Source organism: Pan paniscus, chromosome 7 (assembly GCF_029289425.2).
Source record: "Pan paniscus chromosome 7, NHGRI_mPanPan1-v2.0_pri, whole genome shotgun sequence".
In the NCBI taxonomy this organism is placed as follows: domain Eukaryota; kingdom Metazoa; phylum Chordata; class Mammalia; order Primates; family Hominidae; genus Pan; species Pan paniscus.
Genome location: NC_073256.2, coordinates 15,216,601 through 15,230,580, shown reverse-complemented (window position 1 = coordinate 15,230,580; position 13,980 = coordinate 15,216,601). Strand labels below are relative to the sequence as shown.

General features: G+C 45.2%; 1 protein-coding gene across 1 annotated transcript in view; it reads left to right on the top strand.

Moving 5' to 3' along the window:
- Window positions 1–5,087: 5,087 nt before the first annotated feature.
- The window catches only part of TDRP (testis development related protein), a 55,488-nt gene continuing 46,595 nt past the window's right edge, over window positions 5,088–13,980 (top strand). Inside the window, exon 1 of the mRNA XM_034965598.3 lies at window positions 5,088–5,340. Within this exon, the coding sequence (XP_034821489.1) occupies window positions 5,233–5,340 (108 nt within the window). The 5' untranslated portion in view covers window positions 5,088–5,232. The remainder of the gene's footprint in view (window positions 5,341–13,980) is intronic.

The window sequence follows — 13,980 nt, the reverse complement described above, 5'->3', positions numbered from 1 at the left end:
AGGCAATCCTATTTGCAATAGCTGCAACAAACAAACAAATAAATAAAACAATGCTAGGAATAAGTTTAACCAAGGAGGTGAAATACCTCTACAAGGAAAGCTACAATACACCGATAAAAGAAATTGAAGAGGACACAAACAAATGGAAGGACATCCCATGTTCATGAATTGGAAGAATTAATATTGTTAAAATGACCATACTGTCCAAAGAAATCTACAGATTCAATGAAAACCATATCAAAATATCAATATAATTTTCACAGGAAAAAATCCTAAAATTCATATGGAACCAAAAGAGAGCCGCAACAGCCAAAGCAATCCTGAGTAAAAAAGAATAAATCAGGAGTCATCACACTACCTACCTTCAAAATATATTACAAGGCTATAGTAATCAAAATAGCATGGAATTGGTATAAAAACAGACACAAACACCAATGGAACAAAATAAAGAGCCCAGAAATAAATCTTTGTATTTACAGCCAAATTATTTTTGATAAAGGCACCAAGAACAGACATCGGGGAATGGACATGCTCTTCAATAAATGGTGCTAAGAAAACTGGATATTCATATGCAGAAAATTGAAACTGGACTCCTATTTCTCCCAAAATACAAAGATCAACTCAAATGGATAAAGACTTAAATGTAAGACCTGAAACTATAAAACTCCTAGAAGAAAATGCAGAAAAAACACTTCAGGACATTGGTCTAGGCAAAGATTTTATGGCTAAGACCTCAATGGCACAGGCAATAAAATCACAAATAGGCAAGTGGTACCAAACCAAAAATGCTCCTGCACAGCAAAAGGAACGATTAACAGAGTGAAGAGAGAACGCGTTGAATGGTAGAAAATATTACAAACAATTCGTCTGACAAGGAACTAATATCCAGAACATAGAAGGAACTAAAACAACTAAACAGTAAAAAAATAATAACCATCCCATTAGAAAGTAGGCAAAGGACATGAATAGACATTTCTCAAAAGAAGACATACTTACAAACGGCCAACAAGTATATGAAAAAATGCTCAACGTCACTAATTATCTGGGAAATGCAAATCAAAACCACAATGAAATATCATCTTACTCCAGTTATAATGGCTATTACTAAAAAGACAAGAAATAGGCCGGGTGTGGTGGCTCACGCCTGTAATCCTAGCACTTTGGGAGGCCGAGGTGGCCAGATCACGAGGTCAGGAGATAGAGACCATCCTGGCTAACACGGTGAAACCCCGTCTCTACTAAAAATACAAAAAATTAGCCGGGCATGGTGGCACGCGCCAGTAGTCCCAGCTACTCGGGAGGCTGAGGCAGGAGAATCGCTTGAACTCGGGAGGCGGAGGTTGCAGTGAGCCGAGATCGTGCCACTGCACTCCAGCCTGGGTGACAGAGAGAGACTCCGTCTAAAAAAAAAAAAGAAAAGAAAAAAATAGACAAGAAATAACAGATGCTGGCATGGATGTGGAGAAAAGGGAGCTTATACACTGTTGGTGAGAATATAAATTAGTACAGCCATAGAGATTTCTCAAAAAAAAAAAAAAAAACCCACTAAAAATAAGCTACCATATGATCCAGCAATCCCACTATTGGATATTTATCCAAAGGAAAGAAAATTGTTATATCAAAGGGATATTTGCATACCCATGTTTATTGAAGCATTAATCACAATAGTAAAGATATGGAGTCAACCTAAGTGTCCATCAACAGATGAATGGATGAAGAAAATGTGGTGCATATACAGAATGGAATAGTATTTGGTCATAAAAAGGAATCATATCCTGTCATTTGCAGCAACATGGATGGAACTGGAGATCATTATGTTAAGTGAAATAAGCCAGACATAGACAAATATCACACGTTCTCACTCATATGTGAGCGCTAAAAAAAAATCCTGATATCCTGGAGGTAGAGAATAGAATGGTAGTTACCAGATGCTGGGAAGGTGTGTATGTTGGGGGAGAAGTAAAGTCAGGTTGGTTAATGAGTACAAACATGCAGTTAGAAGGCAATGTTTGATAGGAGAGTAGTGTAGCTATAGTTAGTAACAATGCATTGTATAGTCCAAAATAGCTAGAAAGGAAAACCTGAAATATTACCAACACATAGAATTGAAAAATACCCAAGTTGATATATACCCCAAATATCCTAACTTGATCATTACACATTCCATGCTTGTAACAATATATCAAATGTACCCCCAAATATGTAAAATATTATGTATCCATTTTTTAAAAAAGTCAGAGGACTGAGGGTACAACTGTCTTAAGATCCAGCCTCTGCCGAATCACCTCCATGGATAAGAAACTTGTAGTTTTTAAACAGCTTTGGTTGCTAGAAAGTTCTATATGGCACCCCAAACCCCACTCCTATTTAAAATTAAGTTTGCCAGAGCAAAATCTCACTAAATTGAGCCTTATGCATTTTGAATTCAGAGAGAGATGACACGCTTGATCTTTACTTAGTAAAAAATTAGAGTTCCTGTACCAGTGAATTTTCAGTGGCCAAATTAGCCAATAAGGGCAATTCAGTTTAAAATGAATAGCTTCCTTCAACTGAGGCCTCAGCAGATGAAAAGGTTGTTTAACCATGACTTTCTCGATCCCAAAATGGATTTTTAGTGGTAACAATTGTATTTTTATGACACTGGATTGTGTAAAGTATGCCTCTTATGGACCTTAACAATAGCATGACTTAATTATATAAAACTCATAGAGGAGCTAATGAATGAACTGAGTCAAATTCATAGTACTCGGGAAAGTTCTTCTCAAAATTCCAGAAATGCCTGCTGCTCCGTAACAGCCGTTTCACCGGCTTCTCCCACCCAACCCCCTTCCCTCTCATTTGTGCCAGGCCTTTAGGTTGTAGATATCCTGACCAGCTGTGCTCTTCTTCAGAAGAAAACTAAATGTCTAAAATATTCAGTAAGTTAGCTTTTTTATTTAGCAAGCCTCACCTTCTTCCAGATTGTCATAGATTTGCAGGGGATTACAGTTTAATGACAATTCATGGAGTGGATGTTGCTAGACTGAGAGGAAGCCAGCTGTCTGGGCATAAGCCCTGTGTTCCTTCGCATTAGCCAGGGGGATTTGTGTTATTTGTCCAAGTGTTCTGAGTTGGTTTTCTGTGTTTTATTTGTAGCGTCTTTATATGGGCTGTGTTTGGATCCTGACTTTGTTTTGCAACCTCTGTTTGATAGTTTTTGCCTTTCATCAGTTTGTGCTTGCGATGTGCTTATTTTGACAGCACCCCGGAGCCACACCATGCCATCTTGCATTTGCAATTTTCTAAGCCCCCTAGCCCAGGAGGCCAGGCCTATTAGGCCTTGTTTGAAAAGGAGCATATATACATTTTTAACATTCTTATTATTTGCGTGAAGAGGAACTCTCAAATTTAGTTTGTACTGGGTGGAGTGGTCCTTAGTAGGCGCCAGTGTTTAATTCTATTTCGTGATGTTTGTGGCCGGTAGGTTTAGCGGTCACCGGGGGAGGGAGGGATGTGGGAGGGGTGCTGCCCTCCTCTCTGGGTGACGGTATAGTTAGGTTAGTATCGTTAGGTTATTATCTGGCTCTTCCCACTCGGCTGGGGGCTCCTGCCAGGCCCAGCCCCCGCCCTCCCTGTGCGTCCCGCGCCAGGGCCCCAGGTCCCCCCAGGCCTTGGGCACGGGCGCCACCCCCTCGGTTCTCCGGGATCCTGGCAGGCATCTCCCAAAGACAATTCAGAGCCCCTTCCATCTTAAAAGCTTTGCTGCTCATCACTTCTGGGAAACTCAAAATGTACATTTCATTTTTTTAAGAGTCGTAAAGTTACGAAGCTTGCAGTTTTCAAGGGAGCTCATAGTTCTGGATCCTCCTTCAAAATGCGCTTTTACATGACTGAACACATGAATACATATTTGGTGTGAGAAAGAAGCGATACGAAGCGCGTCGCGGGAAAAATTAATTTGCTGGGCGGGAGCGGACGCCCAGAATCCCCCGTTCCCGCGGCTCCGTCCCGGGATCGGGGGTCGCCTCGCCGGCTCCTTTCGGCCTGGGAACCAGGCGGTTCTGCCCTCAGGAATCTGTGGGCGCCTCTCCCGCTCCTGATTCTGACAAAGCCATAGCCACGCGGGAAAACGTTCTCCGGGCCCTGCGCCCCAACCTGGGCGCCGCGGGGGTCCCAGGGGTTCTGCGCGGCCCGGCACCACGGCCCCATCCCCGCCCCCCACCGCCGTCAGTCCGGGCCGAGCCCGCGGCGCCCCAGGCCCCAGCGGCCCCACCGCCCACCAAGGCTGGGCGAGGCTTCCTCCCGGCGCCCCCACTATCCCGCGACCTCGGGCGACGGAGAGGACGAGTCCCGGATGCCCGGCGCCGAGGCCCCGAGGGATGCCCTGAAGCGCTGGGGTACAGGCGCCGCTCCGCGGACTGCGCGCCCTCCACCTTCCCCTCAGCCTTGCCGCTGCCTGAGCGCCAGCGGCGCGCATGCGCACTGCGCTCCCGGCCGTTGCCTTGGTGACCCGAGCGGACGTGGCCACGCCCTCCGGCCAGGGTCGGGGAGCGGGTGGGGGGAGGGGGCAGCCCAGGAGTAAGTGGGGGTCGGCGGGGGAGAAGGAGAGAACCGGGAGAGGGGAATTTGCGTGGGCCGGGTGGGGGCTCGGGGGTAGAGGAGGACCCAGGGAACCGGGGATAGGGCAGGGCTAGGGGCTCGGTGGGGGCTCAGGATGGGGGCGTTTCCGGGTGAGGAAGCAGCTAGGGGCGGGTAGGTGGGGGTCAAGGTGGGGGGACCAGGTGACGGGGTAGCCTGGGGTGAGGACGTCGTTCAGTAGAACAGTGAAGGGCGAGGGTCTCGCCGGGGCGGTGGCGGGGACCACACTGGGAGGAGGGGGCCGGGGTTGACCTTTCTGTGGGGGATGGGATTCGGAGCCCCGTCGAATTTGGGGGTGGGTCTGGTCCTGGGGAAGGTTTGGGGGCGGGTCTGGTCTTCGGAAGGGTTTGGGGCGGGCCTGGTCCTGAGGAGGGCTTGGAGCGGGCCTGGTTCTGGGGATGGTTTGGGGGCGGGCCGGGTCCTGGGGAGGGTTTGGGGCGGGCCTGGTGGGGAGGGGGCGGGCCTAGTTCTGGGGGTGCCCCGCCCCCGCCTAGCCCCGCCCGGCCCACTGGGCCCGCGTCCCGCAGGAGCCGCAGGCAGAGCGTCCGGCGGCCGGGAGGGACGCGGACCCACAGCCTGACGCACGGACGGAGGGACGCCGGAGCCCGCCTGACCATGTGGAAGCTGGGCCGGGGCCGAGTGCTGCTGGACGAGCCCCCCGAGGAGGAGGACGGCCTGCGTGGGGGGCCGCCACCGGCCGCCGCCGCCGCCGCCCAGGCGCAGGTGAGGGGGTGCGCAGGTGGGGAGTGCTAGTAGGCCGGGGACGCGCAGGTGGAGGGCGAGGGTGGGCGGCGCGCAGGTGGAGGTGCGGGTAGTTGGGGGCACAGTTTGGGCGGGCCAGGTGAGGTTGGGGCCGCGTAGCTCCGGGGCGCGGCCCGCTAGGTGCCCGAGTGCGGAGTCGGAGAACTTGACCCGAGGCTGGTCCTGGGCTGAGTTGCCGCTGTGGTCCGCGTGGACCCACTCCCCGCTTAACTGGCCAGGGCTGCCGGCGTTTTCGCCGCTTGCAGGGGCCCATTGCCCCCTACACGTGTTACTCGGGGCGCAGTCCCAGGAGAGCGGGGACGCAGGGCGCGCACCCCGCGGCGCGGGCGTCGTGGGCCCGGGACGCAGAGGTCCACGCCGGGTGCTCGCGTCCCGGGTGGAGCTGGCGGAGAAGGCCTGAATCATCGCGCATCCGGACGGCCTCCTCGCGGACACTAAGCAGCTTTGGACGACCATAGCTCAATGTTAAGTGGGCTAAATGTTTGTTTGCATGACAAGTATTTTCTTAAATCCTTGATTTTTCTGAAGGAAGCCGGCAGAAGTCCTTTGTACTGAAAACTGAAAGGCCTTTACCTGACGAGTGTAGAGATATGTTTGGTATGTCTAGAATTTTGTAATTGAAAGGGCTCCCAGGTGGGCCCTGTGTGCCTTAGACGTGCCCTCCCCCACCCCCTCCCCCCTCCTCCCTTTTTCCACTGCAGTGCTCTTTTTCATGTACAATGAAATTTAGGTCAGAAATCCAGCATTCTGGATCATAAAATATTTCTTTCTGTTAAACGTGTGGCAACTTCCTCCTGATGCTGTTAAGGCCGAATGGAAGCTAAGGATTTGTACCTGTCTTCCGAGGACTTGGAAATAGTTTCTGAGCAGAAGAGTTTCTCTTAGGGTCTGGAGTTGTTTCTTCTTGATAGACATTTCCTATGAACGTTAAATTCCATTCCTAACTTATGGAAAATGGAGCCGATTATGTTAAGCGCTTAAATATGGTTACGATCTGAACTTGTCTGAGAAATTTCTTTTAGGTAGCGTTAGTGCTTACGTGCCTTTTTTTTTTTTAACTTCAGAATGTTATAGTTACTCTAAACAGCTCTCTTCTTGAATGTAATGATGAGAATTTATATGTGGCTACAGAGTTAACTGCAGAAGCTACAAACAACTAATGTTGGTCAAAGATGAGCCATATTATTGTTTCTGGATAGAGCCTTGAGAATTTTAAACTGAGTCTTCCTATGTTCTCCCATTTTTCCTAATGAATCCTGAAACCCACTTTTTTTCCTTAAGTTTTTATTTTTTATTTTGAGACAGGGTCTTGCCCCGTTTACTAGGCTGGAGTGCAGTGGCGCAATCTCGGCTCACTACGGCCTCAACCTGCCTGGGCTCAAGCTATTCTCCTCCCTCAGCCTCTGTAGTAGCTGGGACTACAAGTGCGCACCACCTCACCTGGCTAATTTTAAAAAACCGTTTTTGTGGAAATGGGGTCTTGCTATGTTGTCCAGGCAGATCTGAAACTCCTGGGCTCACGTGATCCGCCCGCCTCAGCCTCCCAAAGTACTAGGATCACAGGCGTGAGTCACCACGCCTGGCCTTAAGTTCTTATTTTGAAAAATTTCTAACATGCAGAAAAGCAGAAGAATAGGAGATTCTTCCTCGTATCCTCCAGCTAGATTCAATTGCTGGCAGTGCCTTCGTTAAAGCTCCTTTTCTGATTTTCTCTTTACACAATTGTCATCTATACTTTTTTTTTTTTTTTTTTTGAGATGAAGTTTCGCTCTTGTCGCCCAGGGTGGGGTGCAGTGGCGTGATCTCAGCTCACTGCAACCTCCCGGGTTCAAGTGATTCTCCTGCCTCAGCCTCTTGAGTAGCTGGGATTACAAGCATGTGTCACCACGCCTGGCTAATTTTGTATTTTTAGTAGAGACAGAGTTGTCCATGTTGGTCAGGCTGGTCTCGAACTCACGACCTCAGGTGATCTGCCCTCCTCGGCCTTCTAAAGTGCTGGGATTACAGGCGTGAGCCACCGCGCCTGGGCTGTTATCTGTACGTCTGAAGTGTGTGTTGGTTTTGGGGGGAAGAAACTTTAAATGTTTTTTTCAGGTATCCAGTTTTAGGTGCCCAGCAAATTTGAGGAGAAAGTACAGAGAGTTCTCATGGATCCCCAGCCCCCCACTGTCATCACCCCCACAGAATGGTGTGTTTGTTACAATCTGTGGACCTACACTGGCTCATGGTCCTCACCTGAGAGGGCTCACTCGTTGTGCATTCTGTGGTTTGGACAAATGTGTACTGACGTTTGCCCACCATTGTAGTGTCACACACAGGAGTTTTGCTGCCTTAGAGACCCTCTGTGCACCCTCCTTCCCCGGAACCCCTGGCAAACATTGATCTTTGTACTGTCGCCATAGTTTTCCAGAATGTCATTTGGTTGCATTCACAGTGTGTAGCTTTTTCAGGTAGGTTTCTCTCACTTAGAAAGATGCATTTAAGGTTCCTGCATTTCTTTTCACGGCTTGTAGCTCATTTCTTTTTAGCACTGAATAGTATTCCACTGTTTGGGTGTACCACAGTTTATCCCTTCACCCTTTGGAGGGCATGTTGGTTGCTTTCACGTTTTGGCAATTATGAATAAACATCAGTTTATTCATAGACCAGCTGTAAACATCAGGTGCAGGTTTTTGTGTGAATTTAAGTTTCCAACTTACTTGGGTAAATACCTAGGAGCCTGATTGCTGGATTGCATGGTGAGAGTGTTTAGTTTTATAAGAAACCGCCAAACCGTCTTCCAAAGTGGCTGCACCAGTTTGCACTCCCATGGACAATGAATGAGATTTCCTTTCGCTCCACCTCCTTGCCAGCATTTGGTGCTGTCAGTATCTAGATTTTGTCCATCCTAGTAGGTGTGTGGTGGTTTCTCTTTGTCTTGAATTGCGATTCCCTGATGATAAATGACATGAGCATCTTTTCAGACGCATACTTGTCATCTGTGTCCGTTTTTTGGTGAGGTGTCTGTTTAGATCTTTCTCCACATTTTTTAATTAGGTGGTTTGATTTCTCATTGTTGAGTTTTAAGAGTTCTTTGTATGTTTTGGATACTAGTCCTTTATATGTATGTGTTTTATAAAGATTTTCTCCCAGTCTGTGGCTTCACATTCTCTTGACAGTGTCTTTTTCAGAGCAGAAGTTTTTAATTTTAATGAAGCTTCACTATGAATTATTTCTTTGATGGATGTGCCTTTGGTATTATATTGAAAAAGCCATCACTGTACCCAAGGTTTTCCCAGTTATGTGCTAGTTGTGAATTTTGACTGTGGTTATTAAGGTTATCCAAAGTTTGTGTTAAAAAACATTGCTATATAAAAATAGAGAAAATTTGTGTTAGTTATGACAGATTAGTCTTATTCTAAATTTAATTTCTTCAAGAGGACTGATCTTTATTGCAAAGCTAACTTAGAATTAAGATGTTAGAATTAAATTAGAATTAAAATTTGAAATTCATGAAAAGTCATAAAACTTCTGCCTACAAAATTTTAAAGTTGAGAGAAGTAGGAATTAATATGCAAATAGGATTTAATGAATCTGTTAAATTCACTGTCATGTTAGAAGTTCTCAATTCTGTTTCATTCTTAGTCTTTTGTCCTACCCTCCAAATCTGTCAGTCAGTGTGATGTTAAACGTGCAGGTTGAGAGCACATTCTGCTTGATTCTAGAAAGGCATTCAGTTTGCAATCATATCTGTCCTGTTGCCTTTCTCGAACATCAGGTTACACACCTTTTTTTTTTTTTTTTACGTGAAAAAGTAGATAATATTAGGTTCCAATAAATTTGAAATGTGAAGCATTCAAAATTACTTAGATTTATGGGACACTTAACTATTACTAAAATAATTTTAACATTTTAGAAAATAAACTTCTCTGAGAATCTTTTTAGGCTATGGGCCCTTTTTTTTGGTCATAAATACACATCTATTTTGTATTAACATATAACCGCAAGGTTTATAAGGAGAATCATTCATTGCAATCCTTCAACAGAAAGACGCAAGTTTTAATGAATCTAATGTTACTTGAAGAAAAACTGCTAATGCATGTGGTAAAATATTTCTTGAGATTGTCAGGTCTTAACTTCTTCAAAGTTTCTAATGGGAAACATTGTTAAGCTCTTTTGTATATCTGTCTATGAAACATTTATGCAGATACATAAGTGTGTGTTCAGAAACAAAGATTTGCTGTCTCACTGTTCACATTTTTCTGTACCTTGAGTTCCCTTCATAATATGTGTCTCATGGAGTGCTTCCCATTTCAGTACTGCTAGCTGGAAAAAATCCATTTTAAGGCTGTGTGATACTAAATGATATTAAATTTCTGTGACAAAATTTATTTCATTGGGCCTCTTATGGTGGATATAAAGGTTGCTGAGCCGTCTTCTAACCTCTGCCCTCAAAGTTTTATGCAAATAGTAGAGAAAAGAAGTGCAGAGATCTGTTCAACATGGATGGTTTAGATGGGTCTAACATGGACAGTGTAGAAGAGTTCATCAGTTGCCTCTAAACTGGATTGCATAGGGATTTGGCTAGGCTTAACTAATGGCTTTCTAAACAAAACTCAGAATTTTTGACATATTTTCACTTACAAATTTAAAAGGCTTAGACATATTCTGTAGACATTGCAAAGAAAAAAGACATCAAGGACTGTTTCAGGTGTTTTAAAATCATGCTTGGAGATGGGGAGAGCCAAGGAATAGTGAATCTTAGTTTAGATGACACAAAGTCACACTTTTATGGCACTGTGAGGCTCTGTGACGTTTGCTTTAGTGGTGTCTGGGAAGAAAGAAGTGGAGTAAAGTCAATAGCTGGTGTTGACGATCGCTCTGAAATCCAGAAAAGGCCTGATGTTCTGCTGGAGGGCGGGCATGTGGGGAGGCAGAGGCCTTTCTCTCCCTGCTTGTATAGCTAACATTTTGTTACTGTTTTCCGTTATTTCTCTTTAAAAATAAAGCTGTTTTCTTATGCAGACATTAACCTGCAGTAAACACCTTCACACCTGCCTTTTCCCATTTGCAGTAAGTTGTAGCCCTTACCAGTACATGAAGAGCTTCCTCATTCTTTCATCTGTGTTTGTGTGTTAAATGTTATACAGTCATCCTAGTTCATTCAGGCCACTGTAACAGAATAGGATAAACTGGGCAGCTTCAACAACAAACATTTATTTCTCCAGTTCCGGAGGCTGGAAGTTTTAAATCAGGGTGCTTCGTTCTTGGTGAGGGGCTGCTTCCTGGTTTGCAGAGGCCACTGCCTTCACACTACATCCTCTCAAGGCAGAGGGAGCTCCAGCTTCTTACCACCATATTAGGACACTCATCCCATCGTGCCGGCCCCACCCTCGTGACTCCCATCTCACCCTGATCACCTCTTAGATACGCACCTGCACATGCCATCACATGAGGGGATGTGAGTTCTGGGGACACAAACATTCAGTCCACAGCAATTGCATTTCCCTACGTGGATATACAGGATTTTAAATACAAATTTAAAAAATGAGTCCCCTGTTGATGCCTTCAGGGGGATATTTCTAGTCTCTTTCTATTACAGGCCTGCAGGATAGTTATTTCACAAGTCTAGAAGTGGAGCTGTCCAAGGATGCGTGCATTTGTGGTTTTGATGGATGTCTCCAAATTGCCCTCTGAAAGAGGCGGTCCTGGTTTACATTCCAACCAGCAGCATATGCGAATGTTTCTCACCAGTGTGGTGTGATGCGCATGTCTTCAAGATTTTAGATCTGATGGGGGGAAAAGTTGCATCTTAATGTGATTTTAATTTGCCTCTTATTTATATTCAATAGCTTCTTAGATGTTCACAAGCCTAATGAAGAGTTCTAAAGACTTCTCCCCCAGTCCCACTACCATGTCATTGAATGTATGGAACTGTAGTCAAGATAACTGTATTTGCATGAAAATACAGTTGGGTAGTTTAGATTTGGACTTGGTTTCTGGTGAGCCTTGATTGAATCTACACCCTATCTCTGCCTTCTGTTAAGCCACTTGACCTAGCCAAGTATCAGTTTTGTTTTTTAGCTGTAAAATTGGGATAAATAGAGCTATCACTAGTGTTTATTGAGGCGGTGCTTAGCCCCTGTTCATAAATTCTTGATATGGGTTGGTGCCACCATCTGACACATGGGCACAAAGGAGGAGGGACCGGGAAGGCTACACAGCTGCCAGCAGACTCTATCTGACCCAGCTTTAGTCAGGACCTCGCTTTTGTCCTTCCCAGCCTCAGTAGAAGTCCCTGCAGTGAGAACCTCCTCACCCTTGATGTCTGATTGAGTTCCTCATCCCCTGGCCTTGACGTCTGAGTTCTTGGCCCACCTGTAGCAAGAATCTCCCAACCTTGATGTCTTCTCTTGGTCACTTCCCATCCCGAGACCCCTTTGCGGTTGGCTGCAAATCGCAGCTGTCTTTGCCTGTTGGGAGCTGAACCAAACCTCTCTCCTCTATTGAGATAGCCTTGATTGGAGTCTCCCTGTTTTAACAATGCCGCAGAAGCTTTTTCTTTATCAGTGGTGAAAGGTTGCAGACATTTTGTTTTAAAAACAAAACTTCTTCCCAACCAAGAAAACTTAACAATATAGGAAGAGAAATAAAATAATTTTATTATGAAGGAGCACTTAGCTAGGATGGGACACATCATAGGCACAGATTGTGAAGATGAAAGAAATCTTACTCTTTTATATAACCAAGTAGATAAAACCCATTGTATTCATGTTTTCAAGATAAAATTGCTAAATTTATCCTATCTTTACAGGGAGGCAGGATTTGCAACTTGGAGTCAGGTGACAGCTGAAGTTAGGCTCGTCTCCTCTGGGAAATGTCCTCTTTTGTTTCAGGTAGTTGTGAGACTGATAGGAGGCTAATTTAGCATTCGACTTTAAAGGAGTCATAATTCTCAAACCCCGGCGAATTCTTACTTGTTTACAAGACCAATGAAGACTTCTAAAAACCTCGTAGTCCCCATGGCCAGCATGTGCAAACCAGGCTGTCCTGCCCCGGGATGAAATGAGAAAGTGAAAAGTAAATGAAGTCATCCATATCCAGCCCTTAATATTTTTCTCTGGCAGACACACACACTAAAAGAAGAAAAAGGAGGTCTTGTTATTAAATAATAGAAATAGTTAATGCTTTTTACTGACTTAGGATTTGGTTTTCTGGTATCCCTTGCTCTGGAATGTGCTCATTGCCCGAGTCGATGTGGACAGTGGGGTGTGGTGCAGGCAGGAGGGTCCTGGGACAGCTGCATTCAAGCACTTCTCACTTGTGCGACAGGCCTTCGGACATCACAAGCCTCTCTGGAGGACCATTTCATCCTAGGCTGAATGCTCGCTGCTGTATCCCCAAGACCAGGCAGGGAGCCAGCCCAGGAAGGGAGCCAGGCCCACGTGGGGCTCAGCAGTGCCCCTGAGAGGAGTGTACCTGGTGTGGGGTTTCCACATTACGGCACCTGATGGGAGCTGCAGAATTGAGTCAGGGTGGGAACTCTGGAGTCTGGAGCGGGGAGCAGGAGTTCTCCAGCCTTAGGGGAGCTGATCTTGATGCAGATTCTTTCTTGGGTAAACAGATATTTGTAGGGTTAGTCTCATTGGACTCTCATATGAGCTGAGTCAGATACTTAGTCAGCAGAAGCACTTGAGTCAAGTCTCTGTGGGTGATTACTTGAGAGGAAGCAGGAAGGGTCAGTTATGATATTATAGAAGGGAAGGAGGATCCTGGGTGCTGCTTATGCGCTCCGGATTCAGCTGGCTCCTCTTAACTGATGCCTGGGGAGCTCCTGCCTGTGGAACAGAGTGGTGCTTTCCTCCACTGAAACATAGCAAAACATTTTCTGGTGGCCACATTAAAAAGTTTTAATTCAATATTTAAAATTTGATATATTTAGCATATTACATCAATAGGTAATCAATATAAAATTTGTTAGAGATCCTTTACATTTTTTTCATACTCTCATATCTATGTGTATTTTACATTTACCAGCACAAGATATTAATATGTATCAATTTGTATGCCAAGTTTTCTTCAGAAATACTTGATCAGTATTTAGAGTTTATAAAATGTACAGGTGAAAAAATAGGTTGCTTTGTCTGAGTTCTTCCAAACATACTTAAAAGTTTTCCAGTATGGAATGTTTTTAACTTGACATTTGAATAATTAAAAACTCATTTTGACTAGCCCTATTTCAGGTCCTCAGTAGTGTTTTTAGTGAATGCCAACTGATTTGGAAAGCACAGCTCTAGAATCTTCTCCCAGACTCAGATCAGCTCACTAAAGACGGTGGTGGATTCTTCTACTTGCTTGGGCCTGTGGAACTCCTCAAGCAATTAGCTAGGTAAATTCCAGGTGTCTCAGCTGTGTGCTTTTAGTAAGCCACTGAAGGGTAGAATGATGAGGGCTTAAATATCTGCCTTTCAGGCCTTAGCATATTACTCTGTATAATCTTCACCTGTAAATGTTAATAATAGGTTGAAATTTTTATTCCTGAGAGTTTAAAACCCTAATTGATAAGGTGTACTTTCACTGATTTTTGCGAGGGCTTAAGGTGGCGTGACTTAGAATGTCTAA